The 26,465-nt window shown below is 42.0% G+C and overlaps 1 protein-coding gene across 1 annotated transcript; it reads right to left on the bottom strand.

The window, feature by feature from the left end:
• Window positions 1–7,476: 7,476 nt before the first annotated feature.
• On the bottom strand, window positions 7,477–26,151 carry LOC139924988 (solute carrier family 2, facilitated glucose transporter member 9-like). Its single transcript, XM_071916227.2, has 12 exons — window positions 26,064–26,151; window positions 25,300–25,404; window positions 24,706–24,866; window positions 23,862–23,986; window positions 23,276–23,421; window positions 20,476–20,608; window positions 17,005–17,189; window positions 15,657–15,767; window positions 10,169–10,270; window positions 9,901–9,976; window positions 9,555–9,682; window positions 7,477–8,084 (listed from the first exon to the last, which is right to left on the bottom strand). The coding sequence occupies exons 1-12, from the start codon at window positions 26,142–26,144 to the stop codon at window positions 7,884–7,886; spliced, it is 1,554 nt and encodes a 517-aa protein (XP_071772328.1). The 5' UTR covers window positions 26,145–26,151; the 3' UTR covers window positions 7,477–7,883.
• Window positions 26,152–26,465: the final 314 nt, after the last annotated feature.

Raw genomic sequence — 26,465 nt, forward strand, 5'->3', positions numbered from 1 at the left:
CTTGTCCTTTGCCAAGATACTACTAGGCTCTAAAATAATATCTGAATATTTTCAGGAGAAAACGTGTAGAATTTGACAGCAAAAATGTGTTCGAGTCCAGTTTTAGTAAGAGAAACGAGCATTACGTAAAAATTCCACAAGAAGCTGTGTCTTAGTCCGAAGCCGAACCGTCTGTGTTTACAGGTGGTGTTGGTGACAGATCAGATCATTGCCTCTGTCTTTATATACTCATTCTGATTGTCTTTCTTGTTTTTCCAGTATTATTTTCATGATGTGATCAGGCAATGTGCTTTGCCTCTACCTAAGAAGGGTGTGTACATGATGGAGGCTGGAAGTATATCATTTAGGAATCTTGTTTTTTAAAAAGTAGAGTGGGCAGTCCACTTTGCTTTAATATGTTTTCCTTTATTTAGACAGTAGACTAGGCTCTAAAATAATATCTGAATATTTTCAGGAGAAAACGTGTAGACTCTGATTCCCTCCATCAAAGAGAAGATGGCCATAAAGAGTGAAAAATCTGATTTCTTCTTCTGTTCCTGAGGAAATGCTGCAGATTCTGTCTGATTCTGTAGTCTTTATTTATTCCAATCTAGCAAAGCAATTGAGTATCACATAAGATTTTAAAGTAATATGTTTTACTATTTTTTTTTTTTTTTTTTATTAAACTGTGTTTTAGTCCAATTTTAGCCAAATAATTGAGTATTGCATACATCTTGGAAAAAATAATGCTGTTAATCTAGTTGTAGCGAAAGACAAATCAAATTTGACAACCAAAGATTGTCTTTTAGTCCAAGTTTAGTAAAATACTTCAGCTTTACATATTATACATATACACATATTTCAGATTTCATAGACAGTTGTGTCTTGTCTCCACTGCCATATATGTGCTTACAACTGTTGCTGGTGAGAGAAATCAGGTCATTGCATCTGACCTCATGATATAGTTCTGCTACCTTCCTTGTCTTCCTTATCTTTAGTTTTTGCAGTACTGAATATTCGTTTCACCTTCTGATAAGACAATATGCTTTGCTCTACATAAGAACAATGTGTACATGACAGAAGCTTGATAGAAAGCTGCAATTTATTGAGCAATACGAGTTTACATTCCTAATGACATAAATGATTGGGCATCATATTGGAGATGTAGATTTTCAGGGCATACTTTTACTATATGGTGCCTTGTGCAAATATAATTTCTAGTGTATGATGGACAAGGAGAAGGAACAAAAAGAGCCAGGTAAATAAGGGTATGTACAGGCAGTGGCATGCACAGATGTTTTATAAAATGACTTGAACTTGATTTCTCTCTCAGACACTACTCTGGCACATAAAGTCATTCCATACATTCCACAGATTCCGCACATAAAGGCATTTTCCCTACACACATCCAGTAAAACAAGGTGCACCCTAGTGGTAGCTTGGCCATTCTGGTTCTGTGGTGAATAGACTATGTTCTAAATAATCCTTACTCATGTTTAATATAGTCACAATTCATCTTATTTGTACAGTGGCCATGTTTGATTTATGTCATACTCAGGATGGGAAGCAATATGTGGAAGAATGCAAAGTAGATATAAACAATAGAGAGTGTGAGCAATAAAAAAATATACACAAATATTATTCTTTGATATATTATTGTGATGAACAGAGCTGGAGGCCAAATTACCCAAGAAGGTCCAAATCAAACGCTACAGCAAGCTAGAGCATTGAAGTAAATTGGGGGTGCCGGGTAGGTTGTCTTGCTAAAATCTGCTCTTGTCTACCTTGTGTTTTTTGCTATGCTTGTCCTATATCTTTTTGTTCACCACTGATTGTGTTTAGTTAGATCTAGCTAGGCACATTCTCTGTAAAGTCCTCTGAGACATGCTTGTGATAAAGGGTTATATAAATAAACAAACTTGAAGTAAACATCCGTGATGTTGATCATAAGACCTCTCTATCTGTGTCTGGAAATTTGCAGAAGGGCTTTCTATTAGAGCCTTCTGGAGGTATTTTGGGAACAAAAATACATTTGCTAATATGTCGGAAATGAACTATCTGTGGTGGGAAATGCCCTCTGGATAATCCCAGACATACCTTCTCTCAACCACACCCTCTTTCCACTAACAGAACATCATCACAACTTTGGACCAAAGACCCTCATCAGATAGTTTAGCTTACTATTCACTGAAGTTTTGCAAAAGTTCTGAAAACTTTTCTACACCCTTGACTATTTGCTCATTTTATTGTGCTACAAAAATGATTTAAAAATGCATTTATTGGGATTTTGTCTGAAATCCATTACTGAAATCGACTACTTTTGTGTAACACACATTTTCAAATGAGGTTTTTCGGTCATTTGAATTATATACCTTAAAGTTATTTTTTCTAGAATTTCATTGACTGTCCTTTGCATAAACCTTTAGACAAAAATATCCTTGATTATGCATTTTGAAACATTGTCCATGTGGACTGATTGGGTAAAAAGTCAAGGAGGACGGGACTTTTACTTTCTGAAGCGACTGTACAGACACTTTTGATTGAGATAACGCATCACAGTCCCAGCCACTTTTCTCCATAAGAGTGACTAGAACACACTTAGGGAATGCTGTGTTTACACATCCAAATGCTAATGGCTGATCTTTCTTTGCATAATAGTGACATGACAAGAATTAATGCATAACTAGGCATATAAGAAAATGCCAGGATAAAGCTTTTAAAATAAAATGAACCATGTATTCAAAACCTCTACAAATGTTACAAAAAGGCACCTTATGATACACATAGCCTAATGTGGTTTGACAAAATAAACAGGCCAGGTCATTGCTCTCATGAATTCCAAAATGCTATATATCCATTTCAAAAACCTAAAGTTCATCATTCAATATCTTGGAACTATGGAGGATCCAATCTGTAAAAGGGGTTATCACTTTGTCAGTCATGGGCTACCTAGTATAGTCACCTACTATAAAAACAGCATTGTTTGAATTCTGTGCTATCAGTCATCTTGGTAGAGTAGGAGTCATCTGTTTTTTAATTCTGGATATCTCATTTTGGAATGAAACTCTTTATCTGTTCTATACTGACCTGTTTTATACCAGGTTCTGAATACGGCTTGCTAATATGTAGTTCGTCATTGCGAGAAAACAACTGGACTATGTTGGAAGTTTGCTTGCAGTGAATGTAAGTGTTAATCATGCCTCTCAATAAGTTTCACATCACTATATTTTTACTATATCTATTCCATGTGATCGTTATGAATTTCTGATCAACAAAAGTGAGTATAGACAGTTAAGCCAGTCCAGGAGGCACAAATGCTTAGCAAACGCCAAACGCAAACAACAGTAACATCCAGTGCATATGTACAGTGTATTATAGAAATGTATTAAGCGCACTCTCTCTCTCACACACACACACACACACACTAAATGCCTAAGTACCTAAATCTAACCTCACAAATTCTGACTAGAAACCCTACACTAAAATTAGCGCTTTGCTTTTTTGTAAGGGTTTAGAAAATGTTCTTACAAGTATTCTTTTAATTTATTTTACTTTCATTTTCTCGAGTGTAGTTAAACAAAGGCAAACACATGTTTGCCAGAAAGATGCAGTGCATGGATACACACACACACTGGCACACACAGACAAATCTTCACATTATTTGACCCCAAAAATATATATATATATGTAAAATATGTGCTGCAAGTGTGCAATACTTGAAATACTTTTTAATAAGCATCAGGTAACCTTCAACCTTTGTGGACTTTGGAATTAAAAACTTGCACACAAAAATGTTTTCAACTGATAAATATACAGGTTTCGTTCCAACCAAACTACAGCAGCTGATTTCACTGATTAGGACGCCTTCAACCATAGGGTGGGGCACTAATCAGTGAAATCAGCTGGTGGAGGGTAAAGGATCTCAATCTGGAAAACCCGATTGTGTGGAGCAATAAGCCAGTGACTGACATTTAGACACTGAACAAAAATATAAACACAACACTTTTGGTTTTGCTCCCATTTTTCATGAGTTGAAATAAAAGATCTAAGACTTTTTCTATGCACACAAAAGAAAACATATTTCTCTCAAATTTTGTACACAAATTTGTTTAAATCCCTGTTAGTGAGCACTTGTCCTTTGCCAAGATACTACTAGGCTCTAAAATAATATCTGAATATTTTCAGGAGAAAACGTGTAGAATTTGACAGCAAAAATGTGTTCGAGTCCAGTTTTAGTAAGAGAAACGAGCATTACGTAAAAATTCCACAAGAAGCTGTGTCTTAGTCCGAAGCCGAACCGTCTGTGTTTACAGGTGGTGTTGGTGACAGATCAGATCATTGCCTCTGTCTTTATATACTCATTCTGATTGTCTTTCTTGTTTTTCCAGTATTATTTTCATGATGTGATCAGGCAATGTGCTTTGCCTCTACCTAAGAAGGGTGTGTACATGATGGAGGCTGGAAGTATATCATTTAGGAATCTTGTTTTTTAAAAAGTAGAGTGGGCAGTCCACTTTGCTTTAATATGTTTTCCTTTATTTAGACAGTAGACTAGGCTCTAAAATAATATCTGAATATTTTCAGGAGAAAACGTGTAGACTCTGATTCCCTCCATCAAAGAGAAGATGGCCATAAAGAGTGAAAAATCAGATTTCTTCTTCTGTTCCTGAGGAAATGCTGCAGATTCTGTCTGATTCTGTAGTCTTTATTTATTCCAATCTAGCAAAGCAATTGAGTATCACATAAGATTTTAAAGTAATATGTTTTACTATTTTTTTTATTTTTTATTAAACTGTGTTTTAGTCCAATTTTAGCCAAATAATTGAGTATTGCATACATCTTGGAAAAAATAATGCTGTTAATCTAGTTGTAGCGAAAGACAAATCAAATTTGACAACCAAAGATTGTCTTTTAGTCCAAGTTTAGTAAAATACTTCAGCTTTACATATTATACATATACACATATTTCAGATTTCATAGACAGTTGTGTCTTGTCTCCACTGCCATATATATGCTTACAACTGTTGCTGGTGAGAGAAATCAGGTCATTGCATCTGACCTCATGATATAGTTCTGCTACCTTCCTTGTCTTCCTTATCTTTAGTTTTTGCAGTACTGAATATTCGTTTCACCTTCTGATAAGACAATATGCTTTGCTCTACATAAGAACAATGTGTACATGACAGAAGCTTGATAGAAAGCTGCAATTTATTGAGCAATACGAGTTTACATTCCTAATGACATAAATGATTGGGCATCATATTGGAGATGTAGATTTTCAGGGCATACTTTTACTATATGGTGCCTTGTGCAAATATAATTTCTAGTGTATGATGGACAAGGAGAAGGAACAAAAAGAGCCAGGTAAATAAGGGTATGTACAGGCAGTGGCATGCACAGATGTTTTATAAAATGACTTGAACTTGATTTCTCTCTCAGACACTACTCTGGCACATAAAGTCATTCCATACATTCCACAGATTCCGCACATAAAGGCATTTTCCCTACACACATCCAGTAAAACAAGGTGCACCCTAGCGGTAGCTTGGCCATTCTGGTTCTGTGGTGAATAGACTATGTTCTAAATAATCCTTACTCATGTTTAATATAGTCACAATTCATCTTATTTGTACAGTGGCCATGTTTGATTTATGTCATACTCAGGATGGGAAGCAATATGTGGAAGAATGCAAAGTAGATATAAACAATAGAGAGTGTGAGCAATAAAAAAATATACACAAATATTATTCTTTGATATATTATTGTGATGAACAGAGCTGGAGGCCAAATTACCCAAGAAGGTCCAAATCAAACGCTACAGCAAGCTAGAGCATTGAAGTAAATTGGGGGTGCCGGGTAGGTTGTCTTGCTAAAATCTGCTCTTGTCTACCTTGTGTTTTTTGCTATGCTTGTCCTATATCTTTTTGTTCACCACTGATTGTGTTTAGTTAGATCTAGCTAGGCACATTCTCTGTAAAGTCCTCTGAGACATGCTTGTGATAAAGGGTTATATAAATAAACAAACTTGAAGTAAACATCCGTGATGTTGATCATGAGAGCTGTTGGTTCATCTGTCCATGATGTTAGCAAATATTAGTGCTCAGCAACTTTATGTTGTTAACATCATATTAATCTTTAATCAGTCGTATTTATCAACTGGATTAGGGATTGTCTCTCTGGAAATTCTGATCCTCGTCTTTACAGTCCCAACATCGTGTTTGAACGATGTAATGGTCTTAAAATATATATAGTAATGTTAAATGTCATCTCTGTATGGATAATGGGTATACAGTGCATTTTGCCCTTTGGCATGATGTAAATAAAATATGTGTGCCAATGACACCAGAAGTTAAATAAATGCTTTTGCTCTACTTCTGGTTTCTTTAAGCTCCATGATTTGATGGACTGCTAAAATACAAGGACAATGCCATATTACTATGGTTTACCGCATATCACTGACAAACTATGTCATAACTTGTCATATTGTGTCAGACTGGGAATATCGATTTCCTAGTCAAAACTATACAAACAGAACAAATTTACAACCAAACCTTCATTTATACTAGGCTGATAGCCAGAAGACCCTCCATATTTCAGGCAGCAAGCCAGAGTCAATCTCTGCCTACAGGCATCATGGGACCTGGCACGACCATGCACCTAAAAAATGATTGTGTTCTGTGGCATTGTGTTGTGCTTGTGTGATTAAAAACTGCACATTTTAGAGTGGCCTTTTATTGTGACCAGCCCAAGGCACACCTGTGCAATAATCATGCTGTTTAATCAGCATCTTGATATGCCACACCTGTCAGGTGGATGGATTATCTTGGCAAAGGAGAAGTACTCACTAACACGGACTTAAACAAATTTGTGAACAAAATTTGAGAGAAATAAGCCTTTTGTGTGCATAGAAAAAGTCTTAGATCTTTTATTTCAACTCATGAAAAATGGGAGCAAAAACAAGTGTTACGTATAATTAGAAGTCCTCATTTATTTGAAAATAGAATTGTTCTCTTCATCAAAGGCAGGGGCTTCCAAACTTTTTAATATTTGAGAACCCCAATTAGATATACAGTAGGCCATTCTAGGAAGATTTGTTAGATGTAAACTAGAGCAGAAATGCAAGGCCTACTGTCTACTGTTGGTGGGGACAGACATTGTGTATGTTCTGTCATTCTGTCAGTAACTCATGACAAATGAAACAACACTGAAATTAACAACTTCTACGTTTTACTGGGGTTACCCTGTGACTCCCTCAAAGAGCCCCTGGAGTCTCTGGACACCATTTTGAAAACCACTGGTCTAAAGGATTCAGTTGGGTGCTGCTGCAAATTCAAGTTATGGATTATTATCAACAGAAGATTCACACAGCCATATTCTGGTTTGCAAAAGAGTAAGAGTCAGGAGACATTATCATAGACCTATTCATAATCAAACAAATAATAATAGATTGCCCCACCACAAAAAACAGCTAAAGCAAGAGGAGTAGTGTAACCTATTTACAATGAGTTTATTGACCAAAAACATGAACAAATAAGCAATATTTAAACAAAAAAATGGTGGAACCCACTATTGGCAGCGTCGCCAATACATGGAAAATAAGCTTTTTTCCAACTCAAATAACTTGTGTAAGGCAAAATTCATGTATGTTTTAATTGAAGGTTCACAAATATTTACCAGTGTAATGAAATCATTGGGAGCCTTGCCTTTGCCTTGGAACATGTCTTGAAATTAGATAGATCACACCACTTGTATCTTATAGATAGAAATTCTTACTCAATTCAGTAAAAATCTTGAGAGAAATTGATTTGCATTGGAAACAAGTCACATTATCTCACCCCAATGGGAGTTTTTTTCCCCCACAAAATACTAGATTAATAATGATTAATGATGTGTGCAGTGTACTGCTATACTGTTTGAGTCTCTGGAAAGAAATACACTTTAACATTTTCAGACCGAATGTTGGAAATCTTGTTTCTCTTAGCGAAGCTTTGGCTAATGTCCACAAATGTTTTGTTTTTGGTCTCCGGGAGGACGATGAACAGATACACAGCTCCCGTCGAACACACCACCACAAACACCAGGAAGACATAGGTCTGAAGCGCCTCCTGCATGAGCACAAGAGAATCAAAGGTGAGTACGTCGGTCATATATGAGTGCATTTCCTTTACATGCAGTTGCTATATGACCAAATCTTTGACAATTGTAGAATCTCAGAGATTTCGGTACATACTCTCTTACATTGCAACTGTATCCTTGAGTTGCTCTCTTTACAAGCACCTCATTCTCAAATTCAAGCACCGCAGTCTCACCGCCTACCTTTTGACCTTTTCTAGTGGTCTGCAACCTTTGAGCATTTCTCAGCATTCTCCCTCTCAAATATTCTTTGATTTCATTCATTCTTACACTTATCGGGACTCCTGAAATCACTCTCTTGTTCTACTTTTTCCCTGGCTACCCATGAGAAGAGCTCACCCATGAGCTCATCACTTTATACTTCCCAGTCTCCTTCAACTTGTTGACTTTTTCCTTCTGCACATCATTACTACTGCTTATTTACAGATTCCCATCCTTCAAAATCATTGCCATCTCAATATCTCCAATCTGATTTTTTAAATCTGCCATCAACTTCATTGGATACATTGTGGCAACTCCTTTTAATTCCTTGAATCTTAATATGACCTTATACTGGCTTCCTGATCACAGTTGCTTTCACTCATCCTCACTCTGTCCCTCTGATTTTCCCATGATTCGTCTGTATGCAGTTTTAGTCCCTTTCTCAATTCTCTCCTCAAACTCCATATCCTCCTTACTGTCATTCTCTTCCCAAACTCCTGTCTCTGATCCATTCACAGCATGTTTGTGTCAGACCTCCATATAAGGTTCATTGAGACTTTAATAATATTAGGATTGCTTGTCCCACGATCACATTCCTGGGCTGCTATGAGCGTCGCCCTCAATTCCTCTCTGCTGCTGACTATTCTCCACAATGTGGATGCAGTTACACCTCAAAAAAAAAAAATGTAGCTGTTGTTATTTTTGATTAACGCGCTGCTCACACTACTGTGATGAAACCACTGAAATCCACTCCTGCACGTATAATTCTCTTCCTTGTTTACTACGTAAAATGCATAATTTCCTGTGTGCCCAGAGGATTTCCCTCCACTGGTCATGCCAGACTACAGGTGCTAGAATGGGCCAAATCAGGGGGTTTCATGCTTTGTTTCATGTTTTGTGCTTTGCTATGCTTTTGCTTTTAGCCCAAACACAAAACTTAGATTGAAAATAAGGCAATATCTTTTTCATAAAAATGTTACATAATGCAGCTTTAAATAAAAACAGAGAACAGAAATAAGACATTATGTTTTGGTGTCAAAGCTGTCTGCAACAGAGGGTTACAAGGTCTCACTTCATTTTGGGGGGTTGGAAACAAAGATGTTTGAGAACCACTAATTTAAATACAGTCATTAATGATTAAATTGTATCTAATATCATACAGTCTCCAGTCCAGATATGCCTGGTTCCTCCAAACCACGGCAATAGAATGGAGCTTCATTAATATAGTTGACTTGACACACCTGGATGAAAGGGAACACCAGGCCCACTGTGAAGTTGCACAGCCAAAATACACTTCCCCCAATCAAGAAGGCTGCAGGTCGGTAGGCTTGTTCAAACAGTTCACTGGTCAGAATGTAAGTAGTCCCAGCTGGAAGACAAGTCAAACATATCATTTTATAGCATGGCACTAACACTGTTAGGGTTTGTGGTTGCATTCCCACTTGGGCCACCCATGCTAAAAGTTTATGCACTCATGATACTGTAAGGCACTTACAGTTAGTTACAGTCCATTAAATGGCATAGGAGAACTTGGAAATGCACTCAGTGTTTTGCTGAGAGTGAAAGAATGGGAATCTGCATCATTACCTAGACCAAGACAGAAGATGGCGATTGCTGCCAGTATACAGGCAAAACTGACATAGGGCATCCATGACACTGTATCCTGTGGGCAAAATAGAAGGTCCTTCGTCATGTCAGGAAGTGAGCAAGTATGTCTGTCTGTGTGTGGATGTGTCTTGTGAAATATAAGGGTTGCAAGGTGGGCTTGTTAGAGATACCATCCTTCAGAGGGGGTGGCAGTAAGAGAAAAGAGAGGATGAATAAAGTTTCACATTATTATAAATAGTTTCTTTACCTGGATATTGAGGAAGACTGTTAGAAGACTATAGCAGACAGCCAGGCCAGAGAAACCTACAACAAGGAGGGGCCTTCTTCCAACACGCTCAATCAGTAGACCCTAGAGGAAGAGACTTGCCTTTACACTGGCCTTATTCCTGTGTAGTAACCTATGGAAACTACTAAAATAATATCAACACAGTATTATTGTATATGTATAATACTTTTTCATATGTTAATCTATCATATCTCTCCAAAACACTGGAAGGCTGTTAAACAATAAAGTTTCTGATACCAGCACTGGGATTACAAAGAGAACCACATTGCAAATGGATGACAAATATACCCTTTTCACAAACACTTTACATTACGGTTCCATAGTTAATGTTTAATTGTGTATTTTTGCCGGGCCTCTGGGACCGGACTAGAAGAGTGAAAGTAGCTAACTGACTGACTACCCATTGTTGAAAGTCACGCGAGATGTGGCGTCAAGACCTACACAGTTATGGTGGTATACGTGATAACGCGTTGTTTCCACAGGGTCGTCATTTCATGCGAGGGATGGGCGTGCCCCTCTATCTTTCTCTTATAGTACGGAAATAGTTCACCGAAATGTGTTTCTGAAAACATTTGAGGCGAGAAATAAGCCATGCAGTTGCTGAATCTGTCTTCATTTTACATCGACAACGGCTAGTTTAAAAGTTTGTACATGAGTTTCAGGAGTTTCCAGAGGTGGCGAGTCACGCTGGTCGCCCCTGATTTGCATAAAGTAGCCTAGACCTCAACAATATGCAAATTGAATGCATTGCTAGCACCATCCGATCTGCTCACCTTCGGAGGTGGTTTGAGATGCATTGTATCCTCAAGTTTGCCAAGTGTAAATATCGGTCTTGTCAAGCCGCATACGTCAACCATCAACTCCTCCCAAACAGAAAAACGTCTCTCAACAACACCCTTGATGCATGTAAATGTGCTTGTCAATCCATTCTCTGTGTGAGAAAATGACAAACACGGAAAAGAGAAATTTCCCCAGTGGCCTTCGGGCATCTCCATCTCCAATTTGCTGTAGAGTAAGCCTGGAAATGAAATGAGTGTAAAGGCCATTTTTAATATATTTCACTACTTGCCATCAAAGTCGCCATTACCCACTGTCTCCAAAATGTGCAAACGCTTCTCACTACAAGTGGGTTTTTTTTTTTTATAATCTGTGTGAAGTACTATAGAATCAAGAATGATATTGTTAACTGACTTAGTCATGAGTTAATAGTAGTAAGTAATGTAGTATCGATTTCAACTTTACTTGGAAGGGCACAGTGTCATGGTCTGCCCCTCTTAGCCCTAGCCCTTGCGTCTGCCCTCTTAGCCCTAGCCCTTGTGTCTGCCATGGTCTGCCCCTGTGTCCTGGTCACCACTCCTTTCACTCCCCAGTCCTGCCATCCTCCTGCCAGCCACTAGATGCCCTTGGACTTTCCTCCCTTCTGTGCTCCTTCCCTCCACACCTGCCTTGCATCACCCTCGTTTGCCCTGTTGCCATGTTCCCCCTTCACCAGCCTGCCTTCTGCCTATCAGCTCCTGGACTCATTTTCCCTCCTGCCAGCTGTTCCTCATTTTCTCGTTAGTGTGTGTGTATAAGTAGTCTGTGTTTCCCTGGAGTGGTGTCAGTTCGTCTGTTGTGTTTTCCCGAGTTACCTGCTTCGTCTTCTGCGTTATTCCCTGTGTTTCATGTGAATATCTTCTTGCCTTGTTGCCGGTCAGGTTTGGTTTTTGTGTTCCTTTGTTTGCCAGCCTGTTACGGATTTTGCTTTTTGGATTTCCTGTTTTGTATTCTGCCTAAGTTCTTCGATTAAAACCTTTTGCTTTAGCTAAGTTCCCTCTCTGCCGGTTTCTGCACTTGGGTCCAGTCTCCAAGTAACTCCCTGACAGTACGAACTGACCATAATGGATCCAGCAGCCGGTAATTTTGAGGAAGAACTCTATGAGCTACTTTTTACCCTCCAGGACCTTCTTGGTAGTTGGAGGAGGGCACCTACTACGGAGCACAAGCATGCAGCCCTGACTGTGGCACGCAGGGAAGTGTCCTCGAAGCCCTGGCTGAGGAGCTCACTACCTGAATGGATAAAGAGCTTCCTCGACGCCCCTGCATCTCTGCCTGCTTCCCGGCCAGCTAGCTTCCAGTCAGCTAGCTCCCAGCCTGCATCTCGCCCTGAGTCTCAGCCTGCTCCCCAGCGCACTCAAGCCCCTAGCCTCTCGTGTCCCGGCAGAGGAAGAAAGTTCCGGGGGGGTTTCAGCCCCTTTCCCTGCCCACTTGTCTGTCTCACCTGCGCTCTCAGTCCCCAGCGCACTCAAGCCCCAACCCTCTCGTATCCCAGCAGTGGAAGAAAGCTCTGGGGGGTTTCAGCCCCTTTCCTTGCCTGCTTACTTTGCCTGTCAAGCAGCCTTGTCTGCTAGCAACCGGCCAGCTAGCCACCAGCCCAAGCCCAAGCCACAGCAGCCTAGCTACCAGCCCAGGCCCCAGCAGCAGCCGAGCTACCAGCCCAAGTCCCAGTCTGCTAGCCTTGGGCCTGCTAGCCTTCAGCCTGCACCTTGGACTGCTCACAACCAGCCTGCACTCCAGTCAGTTAGGCTCGAGTTCGTGAGCCTGGAGCCTGCCCGTCCTGAGCCAGCTAGCTCGCATCCTCCTTTCCCTGAACCCCATGAGACTGATTTGGATCAGCTGTGGAGCCACCCTGTCGTCCAGCGGTTGCCCTATGTAGGGACTCGCCTTGCCATTTTCACGGGGAACCGCGGAGTCTCCAGAAGGAGGCAAGGTCCCCATGGCTCCCGACGCCACTGGCCCTCTCAGCAATCCAGCACCACAGAGCCTCCGCTGCCCAGCGCCACAGAGTCTCCGTTCCCCAGCGCCACTACTGAAGTCCAGACTGTCCCTGCTGAGCTGCAGCAATTTCCTGTCCCTGCTGAGCTGCAGCAATTTCCTGTCCCTGCTGAGCTGCAGCAATCTCCTGTTCCTGCGGAGCTGCAGCAATCTCCTGTCCCTGCTGAGCTGCAGCAGTCCCCTGTTCCTGCGGAGCTGCAGCAGTCCCCTGTTCCTGCGGAGCTGCAGCAGTCCCCTGTTCCTGCGGAGCTGCAGCAGTCCCCTGTTCCTGCGGAGCTGCAGCAGTCCCCTGTTCCTGCGGAGCTGCAGCAGTCCCCTGTTCCTGCGCCGCGAAAGCTCACAGTCCCCGAGCTGCGGCGGGCTCTTGTTCCTATGCTGCAAGAGCCTTCTGTTTCTGAGCTGTTAAAGCCTTCTGTTCCTCGACTGCAGCTGTCCGCTGAGCCTGAATTGCAGCAGTCTTCAGTACCAGTTCTGCTGCAGTCTCCTGTGGCTGTGCTCCAGCAGCCTCCTGTTCCTCTGGCTCCTCCGGCCATGCCTGCCGTCGTCCGGCCAGATTCCCAACCGTCGGCCGCATTTGCCGACGCCCTATTATTCCCCGTCGGTCATCTCCGCCAACGGCCACTGCAGGACTCCGATCCTGCTTTCCAGTCTCTGGTCAGCTCCAGTGCCTCTAGTGATTCCAGTGACTCCGATGACCCCGTCGACTCCAGTGACACCGACAATTCCTACGTCCCCAGTGACTCCTGTAACATCAGTGCCGGTCCTGCACTCCCGCCGCCGGACTCCGGTCCTGCACTCCCGCTGCCGGACTCCGGTCCTGCACTCCTGCCGCTGGACTCCGGTCCTGAACTCCTGATGCCGGAAGCTGATCTCGCAGCCTGCCCCAACCTGCAGCCGAATCTTCTGGTGCTTGTTGCATTTCCTGACCTCCAGCTTCGTCGTCGACCTCCTGAGCGGCCCAGCCATCGTCGCCGACCTCCTGAGCGGTCCTGCCTACGTCACCGACCTCCTGAGCAGTTCCGCCGACCTCCTGTGTGGTCCCGCCTGCATCACCGGTCTCCAGGTCATCCTCTTGGGCGACTCCGCCTGTGTGGTCGTCCTCCTGCCCGTCCTCCAGAGCTGCTCTGCCACTCTGGTCGTCCTCCAGAGCTGCTTCTCCTACGTCGCCAGCTTCCAGGTCGATCTCCGGAGCTGCTCCGTCTTCGTCGCCAGTATCCAGGCCATCGTCCAGACCTGCACTGCCCTTCTGTCCTGCCTCCAGGCTGTCCGCCTGAGGCTTCCTGCTCGGCCTCTGTCCTGCCTCCAGGCTGTCTGCCTGAGGTTTCCTGCTCCGCCCTTGTCCGGCCCCCAGGCCGTCCGCCTGAGGTTTCCTGCTTCGCCCTTGTCCGGCCCCCAGGCCGTCCGCCTGAGGTTTCCTGCTCCGCCCTTGTCCGGCCCCCAGGCCGTCCGCCTGAGGTTTCCTGCTCCGCCCTTGTCCGGCCCCCAGGCCGTCCACCTGAGGTTTCCTGCTCCGCCCTTGTCCGGCCTCCAGGCCGTCCACCTGAGGTTTTGTGCTCCGCCCTTGTCCTGCCCCTGGGCCACTTGCCTCCAACACGTCAGGAGCCGTCCCTTGAGGGGGGGGTACTGTCATGGTCTGCCCCTCTTAGCCCCAGCCCTTGTGTCTGCCATGGTCTGCCCCTGTGTCCTGGTCACCACTCCTTTCACTCCCCAGTCCTGCCATCCTCCTGCCAGCCACTAGATGCCCTTGGACTTTCCTCCCTTCTGTGCTCCTTCCCTCCACACCTGCCCTGCATCACCCTCGTTTGCCCTGTTGCCGTGTTCCCCCTTCACCAGCCTGCCTTCTGCCTATCAGCTCCTGGACTCATTTTCCCTCCTGCCAGCTGTTCCTCAGTTTCCCGTGTGTGTGTGTGTGTGTGTGTGTGTGTGTGTGTGTGTGTGTGTGTGTGTGTGTGTGTATATAAGTAGTCTGTGTTTCCCTGGAGTGGTGTCAGTTTGTCTGTTGTGTTTTCCCGAGTTACCTACTTCGTCTTCTGCGTTATTCCCTGTGTTTCATGTGAATATCTTCTTGCCTTGTTGCCGGTCAGGTTTGGTTTTTGTGTTCCTTTGTTTGCCAGCCTGTTACGGATTTTGCTTTTTGGATTTCCTGTTTTGTATTCTGCCTAAGTTCTTCGATTAAAACCTTTTGCTTTAGCTAAGTTCCCTCTCTGCCGGTTTCTGCACTTGGGTCCAGTCTCCAAGTAACTCCCTGACACACAGAGTGATATGTAATGCTCAAGTAACGATAAGTAAGGGTTAACTAATATTCACAACATAAAGACAACTCTGGAGCATGATAAGGAAGACTGAACATCTGCACATGATGTTGGATGTTTGTAGATGACCAATGACTAACAACATAAACTTTTTGAATTCTCAGACCAAATGTGAAAATTCAGTGGGAGAAGAGAACAAGAAGATGCTTCCCTTGAGTAGGACACAGCTGCTACAGTGTGTGTGTGTGTGTGTGTGTGTTTGTATAACCACCTTCCCCTTGCAAGTATTTTCCCAGGGTGTTGCTGATGTTTGTCAACCTGCCTTGTTAAATAGGGCTAAAAATAATGTTCTAGATAGATACCGGTAACATTTTCATACTCACAGAGATAACAGTAGAAATTACTCCAATGCCGCCGATGCTCAAAGTAATGTAGGTGACCAAACTGTCTGTGATGCCAGCATCAGTTAGGATCACATTGGTGTAGTAGAAAAGCTGGAAGTATAAGAGTCAACAAAGATTCAATACAGATGTTATATATCTGAGGAATGGTGTACTGAATGGTGCCTTACACTCTATTTAATAATTGAATGAATAGGAATTAAAGATTGTGTTTTTTTTAATGCTTACTGGGACAGATCAGTGCAGCTGATGCCTATGCATATAAAGTTGTGGTACTTGCTTGTCTAATCCAAAAAGGCCAGTGTTTATCATACGCACCGTAGCCCCCATTCTCCGCTTGGAGCAGGGGGCTGTAGCAAAAATATTCATTAGCAAATTAGTGTATGATGTTGTCTGGCAAAGTCTAGTGAAGTTTCATGCATCTAATAGCTACTTTCCTTGTAAGAGAGTTAGCAACACTGCCTGCCAATTCGGTGACATTTTGATTACGTGAGTTTCAGAGTCTAGTCATCTCCACCAGTCAGAAGTAATGTTGCACAAGTGTCTAGCTTGTTGTCAACTTGGCCAATCAGAAGTAATGCAACACTTGCGTCAAGCCTGCACTCAGCTCCACCAATCAGAACTAATGTATTAAAACCAAGGGCAATCTGTCATAGCTGGTCAAATACTACACCAGGTGATTTCACTGATTAGCACACCTTCAACCAGAGAGGAGGAACTAATCAGTGAAATCACCTGGTGTAGTCTTTGGTTGGAATGAAAACCTGGGCTGATTATCAAAACCGAGAATGCCAAGTTGATACTTGTGTCCTTGTGGAGAACGTTCTTCCCAAGTTGTCTTGGGGAGAACGATCTTCTCATCAAAGTAAGCACAGAGAAGCTTCCTTGCAGTTTGAGATGAACTGTGTGCATCACATTTATGATTAATTATGACACACAGCTGTTAATTTTCCCACCTGTTAACTGGCTCTGGACTGTAGACTACAGCGCTACTCTGATACTGATCAGCTGATGTGCTTTTTGGATAGGACAGCTGATAGCCGATCAGCTGATGGCACACGTGACTTCAGTGTTCTGCCTGAACTAACGCAATTCTTAATTTATAACCAAACTTTAAAACTTACAACTGATTTGATTACCTCACTAATTTGCGCTTCTACCAGTAATACATTTGCATCACAGTATGGGTCTGGTCTCTACTACATCATTCCCCTCCATTGAGGCTTCAAAGACATGCTCCCTTCCTGACCCCTAGGTCCCCAAGCATATAGAAACCAATCTGCATTTCCCCTGATTAAGACTTTCTCTCTGTGTATGAATGAAGCCTCACAGCATTGACGCCAGACAGCTGGAAGCAGGCCATGGTGACAATCACAGTGATGATCTGCCAGCGGACAGCCCTGTTCCTCAGTAGCCCCAGGACGGAGACGATCTGCAGGTTCTGGGCCTGGCTCTCTGCCTGGACCTCTGCCAGCTCTGAGGTCACATCCTCCTTCCCCAGGAACCTTCTGAAGGCTGCCTCAAACACAGAACAACCACAAGTTATCATGCGTTTCCTTTCTATCCACTTCTACGTCATGTTTTTCACCATGTTTGTTATTTCGATTTTAACATATAAAATTAGATCTTAAGTTATTTAGCTTTAAAAGAGAGACTCTACACCCCATATGCCCACATCCAGGGTCATTCGATCTAATGCTGTTTGCAGTGTACCATTTTAACGTGTCTTGTATATTTCTGCATTTCTTGTTTTTCCCACAGCGCAGCCGAGGGCATTACGAGCCAAATTCAGGTCAGGCAGTCAGTCAGTCATGTAACGCTTAGTGAGATGTCGCATCACCACGCTGATGACGCGACCTGTGTGTGCAGTCGACGTCCTCCAAAAAGCTGTGTTTTGTGAAAGCAGAGGACTTTAATGAAACTTTTATGGTGGCATGTACATGATACTAAGCCCAAGGACACTCAATGTAAGTTTGAACCAACAAGGACACAGAGCTTTTGACGTTTAAAAGGCGCATCAACCGGTGAGTATCTGAGTGCAGTTGCATGAAAAACTTTAGGTGTCAAACTTAAGTGTGTCCCTTTAGGCAAATAATTCCCTGAGGCCAGAGGTTTCTTTACGAGCGTTGCACGAAGCCCCTAAAATGATCTCTTCAGCTAAGGGCTTGTATTTAGTGTTTTACAGTAGTTTCAGCTGTACCAACACAGTTGAGTCCCTCGTTACCGTGGCAACCGCTCTTGCCAACAAGAACGCTGGAAGCATATTTGGCTATCTGGCTAGCCAGCCTGAAGCCTCCTACACATAATAAGTCATTTTCTTTGACTGTAATATTAAAGAATTTCAAAATAATAGCAATATAAAAATGGCACAAATACTTAAGAGATGGGAGGCCCCTTAACATTTAAGGAAAGGAAATTCCCTTAAGGGGCTTTGTGCAACCCATCAGCAATAATATAAGGATGACTTAAGGATCTTTCCTTATCTGCAGATTTATCTAAGGATATTCCCTGAGGGGGGAGATAAGGGGGTTTTGTGCAACTCACTTGAGTTTAAGGTGAACCTTAAAGAGAACTTAAGGTATAAAACTTAACTAAGAGTTTTTGTGCAACCGGGCACAAATTTACTTCACCGCGGTAAGGAACCGGCATTTGGAAGGTGTCGCTAAATGAAGTTCTCGTTAACGATGAGTTGGATAAAGATCTTTGGGATGCTAGTAATGACAGAGCCATCTTGCGTCGCTTTGGGGCGAACCGAGCCCCACTCTCTGCTGTTGATTTACATACATCCACGTCTTTCGTTGCCCTATAAACTTTGACGTTAGGTAACATTGTTACCTGTGGTATCTAAGTGACGTTAGTGGAATTATTTAACCGATAACCGTGTCGTGATGCTTCAGTGCATTGAATTGAATTGAACACACGCGCCATGGTTCTGTACAGGATCTGTGCTTGTTACTTAAAATGTGAATGTATTGTGCTGTATGCCAGTCTGGATGCCAAATTTTTCTATTAGGGACGATAAAAGTCTTAAAATAATGGAGAATCTGATGGTGGACGTGTTCTTCCACACCCTTGATTTTTGATGAAGAACCATTGGTTATAGTTATACTAGTCCGTACCCGGGGATGCGCGCGCCAGAACTCCGCGCAGATTTGCCAAAAAGGCGCATAAACAGCATAAATTTGGGAAAATGGAAAAATCAGCTCCGTCAGTCCCAGCCTATGCCAATGCTCAATGCCCATGTGCAGTTTCAGATTGATTGGCCAACCCGTTGAGGAGCAAAATGGATGCGGACAGACGGACGGACGGACGGACAGACAGAGTGTTCCTCACTCTATAGTAGGATTACATTTTAAACAGTAAGGTTACGCTCTTGACCGAGGCAACTCGCAATGAAGGCAAGAGTAGAATAAGCTTATATCCTCAGATCACCAACACCACAAACAGCCAAGAGTAAGGAGTGCAAGGGCCAGGGCCATAGTGCCTCGACAATATTCCTTTGACCCCAGAATGATCATGTAGGAGTGAAGAGCAAGAAAAATACAGTCAACTCAAGAATTACTGGCACCCTTCATGAAAATGAGCAAAAACGATTGTATAAAATAAGCAATACAACTAATGATTCAAATTTTCTGCTCAAACATTTAGCGAAATTACTTTTCACTAAAAGTTATTGTTATAAAAAACTACTTTTGAGTAATAGTGTTTTTCTCAAAAACATAGGAACATATGGAAGTCCTGAAACGCAAGGTCAGTTCTTTGTTTTTTGTGGCCAATTTGTAAGTTTATCGTGTTTGGATGAATTTCTAATTTGTTTGGACGACTTAATAAGTAGTTCGGATGAGTTACTAAATCGAGTTAAACTTAGAAATCTAATCCTCTCCATTGTAGGATTAGAGGACTAGTATCTTTTGGAAAGTAAATTAAATGTAAAGTAATGGTTAATGTGATTACTTTCCTCAGGGAGTAATGAGTATGATACAGTAATCTCATTACAATTTAGAGAGAGTAATGAGTAATTGGTAATGGATTCCTTTTTCTGAGTAACTTCCCCAACGCTGGAACTACAATTGGTATCGTGTGTTGTTGTCAGATGAGACCCCATTTTATTTTTCCGCCAAACCCCAAATTTACCCGGATTTGGCGCTTGGCGGGTGTTAATTTTGGACGCTGTATCTACACAAAATTCATGACGATTCCAGGTGTAAAGGGGCCTGCCAGTTAAATCAGATCTTTTGTTCTGATGTATATGACATTGAGTAATTTCTGTAAACAGTTTGATCCATTTGATTGGTTGTGTGTGTGATTTTTCCGAATTTGTTTCACCAACTTTGTCATTTTCCTGTAGCAATTTCCAGTGGTGTGTGTGTGATGAACAAATGTCCTTTTATTGTTGTGCCATTGTGCCTAATTCGTTCAGCCTTGTAAGGAATCACAGTACTCATGTTTTTGTGTTTTTGTTTAGAACCACAACTACTACGTTACCATAATATAGCATGGTACTAAAAAGTCAGACTGTGTGTCATTCTTCCACCACTATTTTAACAGACACCTGGGAGCAGATGCTGCTTAAATTATTCAGACCCAACGCTAGCCTACCGTAGAACTCTTCCTACCTTATAGATACAAAACTACATGGAAATCATTTTATGAAATAAAAATCTGTCTAATGCAATTCAGTAACACATTTCATTTTAACTGCAGCACGGTGGATTTGGTGTGAACCTAGACATGTTATTAGATGAAAAGTCTCTCTCAATTGTACATTTACAGTTTATTACATGTAGAAAAAGTGATATACCTTTTTCTGCACCAGCCTTATCCTTCTTCTCCATCAGCAGGTAGCGAGGGCTCTCAGGGAGGAAGGACAGCACACTCAGCTGCAACAGCGCAGGAAGTGCAATAAAAGCAAACAGGAAGTTCCACCTGGACTCCTGTAACCACACCCACACAACTTGTTAAAAACTGAAATTTGACAGTTTTTTTGAAGGCTGATGGGCCAATCAGTACCATTCTTAGTGTCCAGGTTATGAGTCACCAGGACTATCTATGTGCCAAATTAGAAAAAGTTACCAATCTATGCTTGAGTTATTGGACTGAATACATAATAATAACAGTAATAATAATAATAATGAATATAGCTGCACGTGGGGTCCAAACCCATGGGTGCTGCATCTCAAGAGATAGAGGATTTCGGTGAAAGTCCTGCAACTGCAGGTGAAATGGTGCCAGACATGTTGCCATTTTGCCATTTGAAAAATTGACAGTTTACCGTATGGTAAAGTTATAGAGGGCAACCAAATGGTCTAACACATTTTTAAGCCCTTCACAAACATTTATATGAACTTTGGTTGCTCGAACATTTAGGCATTAAGGAATTATGCCTCCTTTCCAGTTTGCTGTCTTTTGTGCATCACTACCAGTTACAATTATCAAAATTCTGTGATACAAAGATAATGTAGGCAGCTTAAATGTGCTGTGTGTAAACTTAAACTGATAGAGATTGAGGCAACTGTAGGAGAAATAAAAAAAAATCCTATTAGTAATGCGCGGGTCAGGTCCGATACATTTTCATACACATAAAACAACGACCCGAAACCGATCCGGAAGTCAAAAAAACAAAGATGCAGGAAGCCAGGTAATTTTCCAAAGACTCATTTAACTAAGGCTAAACTTAATGCTGCACTGTGCAGTGCGCGCAGAATATAATGTATGGATGGCGGGATAAACCAGCTGGAGATTGGAGAAGTTCATTCCGTTAATTAAATTTCAATTTCATTGAAATTTTGTCTATAATTACATTGTGTGTGTACTGTGTCTGTAGCCCTTTTGACCCGCACCTGCCCGACCCGTTCTCAATATTATCTACAGTCGACCCTAACCTGCCCGACCCGTGGAATAAACCTGTGGGATCCGCGGGTTTCTGATTGACCCGTGCATCACTAATAGCTACTATTGCAAGGTTGGCCTAAAGGTCAAATTTGATTGCATGAAGCATTTAGAAGTTATGCTTCCCTTCATATTTGTGCATCTTTGTCCTCAATTGGTGGAGATTGTTGAAGAAATAAAAAAAGAAAATTTCCATTGCAAGGTTGGCCTGATAGTGGCACCATGGAGTGCAATTTTCACACTTTGTGGTCCATCCCAAATATGTATCTGAAGTTTGGTTGCTGTAGTGCAGTGGTTCTCAATCTTGATCCTTGGGACCCAGAGTATTTCTGGTTTTCTATCTTACCAGCTAGTTGCATGCATTCACCTGGCATCCTAGTGAATGCTCCGGGTAAATTTGAAAATGCATCTTTATTTCTCTGTTTTGGCCTTCCATCCACACCGAAAACAGAGCTTTCTGAAAACGCTCTCCAAAGTGGATGAATTTGAAAACACCGGTTTCGTGTTGTAGTGTGGACGGGGAAAACGGGGCTTTTCCAAAATGCTGACGTGGGATTGTCATGTGATCTCAGGCGGTAGTCACACTCCCGAAAGACTCCCTCTATATTCTCCATGGCTTTGGCGGTCTTGTAGTCATTCATTACTTTCAAAAGCAACTCAACTTCATTGTCTGTCCAGACAAAGAAGTCTGGCTTTTGTCGTGATTTGGACATCTTGTTGGCGCTTAAGGCACTCTGCTACTGTAGCCATGACAACACTTCCGTAAACAGTGGTGATGACATAAAGGTCATGGGTCAGAGGCTTGTGCATGCCCAATAGGGTAGATTTCACTGTTTTCCTATCTTTTTTGCGTATTGGTGTCGACGGGAAACTTTTAGAAAACGGCCTGGAAACACTAGTATAGATGGAAACGCAAATAACACAAAAACGGTGTTTTCAAATGTACCTGGATTAGTGTGGACAAGGCCTCAGTCCCTGATTAGATGCTGGAATGAAAACCAGCAGGGCTCTGGGTCTCAGATCAGGACTGAAAACCAGTGCTCTAGTGTCAAGTGTTTAGGAGTTATGCCTCACTTCCTCTTTACGCGTCTTTTCTGTCAACTTCCCTCATTTGTGCACCACGGCCAAGCAGTTTGAATTCTCAAAATTCAGAGTAATCTAAGAAGTCCATATACCGGTATGCAAATATATGTGCACATTTTTTCTCAAGATTGTATCAACTATGCAGAGGTAATAGCAAACAATAGGTTTTGCATGCATGAAGTTTAAAATGGTGGAAAAAATGTCATGGCGGAAATTACAACTAGTGTCGATGTGCAATGGATTCATCTTAAGTCAAGGAAGAAAATTAAAAGATGTACAGATAGTTTTAAGGCAGAAAAAGAAGAAGAATTAAAAAATAATAATAATGTTTTCAGCACCTGTGGTGCTTTGACCCCTAATAGTAACAAGAATCCCAAGAAACAATAGGTTACCACTGCTGACACGGTGGGAACTTAATCCAACAACCTGCATCATATCCATCATATCAGAGATGGACCACACTGACCTGCCCATATCTGGCCAATATCAGCCCAATATATCAGCAATACAATATATTGTTGTAACCCTAAGGCTAGTAAAAGTATCTAACTTCTAGCCTTTTCTGAAGTAATTAAGATGTACAAATGTGCCACAACAATCATCTCCCTCTAATTCCCCACACAACTCACCTGGCCAAGTACCTCAGGAAGGCCCATTATCTGTCCAGTGAGCACACCCATGTTAATCAGGATGGCATTGAACTGGGTTATAGAGCCCCGGATATGCCTTGGAGAAATCTCTCCCAGGTACATGGGTAAGGCACTGAGAGAAATACCTTTGGACAGCAACAGAAAAAACATTACTTTTAACACTTTATAGCCCAGATCTGATCTTGTCATGGCTGTCTTACCAGGGGAAAATAAGATTCAGTGTGGTTTCTCCCTGTTTGAACAACCATGAGAAGATCAGATCTGAGCAACTTAGTATGATCACCTTCATAGTTAAAGAATAGAGTTTTTATGCAACAACTGGCTGCGATAAACCTGAATGGTGGAACAAATTATCTCCCCTCCTTCCACCAAGTAATGCTATGGTGCCCTTGAGCGAGGCACCCAACTGTTAAATGTGAGTGTGTGCACATGTGGAACCCCTCCCTTCCCCTGTGACTAATCCCCCAGGTCATTGCTATGAATACAAATGTGTTCTTAGTCAAATTAACCAGGTAAATACGGCATTAAAAAAATAGTCCACAGCATTAGCAGAAGAAATTCTCACCAGTGTTTATCCCTATTATGAAACGGCCAATGATGAACATTTCAAAATAGTGAGCCCTCTCCCCAGAGGCTTGCAACACAGCAGCCACCAGTGAAAAGCAGTTATTTACAAGCAAGGTGCCTCTCCTACAGTGACAGAATAAGAGGATAGGGAAGGGGAGAGAGAAGATACAGCATCATATTTGATTGAGATTAGACAAGGAAGCCGATTGATGATAGCTCAACATTCCTCTTACAGAGTGATTTAATCCTGTATTGAATCTTAAAATTGTATTTTTCTGAAAGCAAGTGAAATAATATGCCACTGCTGTGAGACAATGCCATAATTTTTCAATGCAGTTTCACTTTCAAATTCAAAAACATTAATAAAATACATTTGGCAATATCTTGACATACAGCAGATCACTCCACTGGTATCAAGATTATATCATTTGATTCAAGAATGTTCTTGAAACAATTTGTTTTGAATGGGAAACAAGTTAAATATTCTTACCCTATCTCACTTATGAAAAGAAAGGCTAAATACTCAAATGAATACGATGGACATTTCTTTGGACTGTATAGGTGCCATTGTGTGCCATGGATTAAGTTTGGTATGATTCAGTTTGGGTATAGTTGGAGGCCTAAACATCTCATTTGGAAAGACAAATTATAGATACTTGATGATGCCACTAATTTCAGGGAAATCCTCGAAACAAGATTAATATTCTTCCTTTGGCAGCTTTTTTCAATTGTTATAATAAAATGGAGATTTTAAGACCCACAGGAAGCTATGTTTACTGGTGTCATGGAAGTTACAACATTAAATCCCATGTTGCGGTGGAGATTTCTGCAAGGTAATTTACCTTCCGAGGGCTCTGACAAGAAATTTGACAACAATTGCTCCATGTAGTCCCCCGATTGCCATTATGGAGACGTTTATGGACCACAGTAAAGTGACTGTCTCAGGTCCAACGGGTGTCCCGTACCTCTCAATCCATGTCTTGTTGATGAAGTTTTTTACAAACTGCAGAAAAGAGACAGGAATTAAGCATATCTTGCTTAACAAGGAACAGTATTCAAACTGCAAATACAACATTAAAAGAAAAGGAGGATGGACAGTCCAGATGTAGGCTAATCTTTGGCATTTATGAATGTGAAATTGCACACTGAGGTTACCTGCTCATTGTGCAGTATGAAGTTTGACCAGAGCTTTTGTTTGTGTGTGTGTGTGTGTGTGTGTGTGTGTGTGTGTGTGTGTGTGTGTGTGTGTGTGTGTGTGTGTGGGTGTGTGTGTGGGTGTGTGTGTCTACTTAGCAACACCAGAACAGTCCGCAGGAGCAGAAAGTGACAGATTATAGTGAAATCAGTTGAATTCTCTGGCCCATTGAATGAATAATACATTTTCCATAGTGCATAGAATCAACACACATGGCTATTTAGCGAATAGTATGACTCACCAGAGCGGGAGCGTTGACCACTGACACATTATATCCAAAGAGAAACGACGACCCAAATGCACCGAAGAAGGCTGCGCTCACTAGCCAGACTGTGATACGCTGCTGCTGAAAGATATTAAGAGTTTCATTCCAAAACAAGATATTCATCATGTGACACCTACACTTACCCAATGATGGATACATTTACACAGATTATAGTAATTTCAGTCTTTTTGACAAATGTTTTTACAAAGTGAATACTTCCAGAGATACTGAATGATGAACTTCATGAAATGATTTTCTTTTTCCAAAATGAATATATATAATTGATAATAATAATAATTGAAAATAGGCCATCAAGGTGGCATAGTGAGTGGGAGCCCTTCATCCAGGTTCGGCAATCATTCGCCCTGCTTTAGTGTCCTTGAGCAAGACATCATGTCCCAACCAGGATTTAAACCAAAAATGTATTTGAGAATGCTGGCGCTTCCGGAGTATTTCTGAGAACCAGGCGTGTGACAGGAAAGTTGCTGGTTCAAATCTGGGGTGAGGGAAGTGAGTGAAAAACATTCTCTCGTCGTTCAACAGCTAGCATCAAAGTGCCCTTGAGCAAGACACTGAATACCCAGCTGCTCCAGTGGAGCTGCTCAGTGGCCAACAGTACAAGACTGTTATTTGGCAGCTCCCACCTGTGAGTGTGTCTTGTCTGGTTAACTGAGGGTTAAAGAAGGGTTCATATTCTACTTTCTATGAATTCAGACAGAAACCATTTATGGCCCACTAACCTTCTCTGGGCCCTCTTTGGTGTTTCCTGCCTCCTGGTCTTTGTGTTCATCCTTGTGGCGGTTATTCTCTGGCATGCTCATTTTGGTTTTGGCTGAAACGAGAGTGGCATAATATGGTATTCTTCGCCTAGTTGACCCATCCCAAATGTGTTTTTTAATATGTTTAGAGGCAGTGGGTTTGAGACAGTCTTCTATGTTGTGTCGAGAGTCGAGAGGGTCAAGGAGGAGAGCAGTGAGAAGTGCAAGACACACACACTGGTACGTTGAATGTTACAATAGATCCACAGTTGCAGTTGTGGCATTTTAGCACATGTCCCATATCTTCAAAAGTCACATCCAGGCACTCTATCAACTCTTACCTTTTAGTAGCCGCTACATGTCGTTTGGAGGAAAGACAAACCC

Source organism: Centroberyx gerrardi, chromosome 9, assembly GCF_048128805.1.
Source record: "Centroberyx gerrardi isolate f3 chromosome 9, fCenGer3.hap1.cur.20231027, whole genome shotgun sequence".
NCBI classification, from domain to species: domain Eukaryota; kingdom Metazoa; phylum Chordata; class Actinopteri; order Beryciformes; family Berycidae; genus Centroberyx; species Centroberyx gerrardi.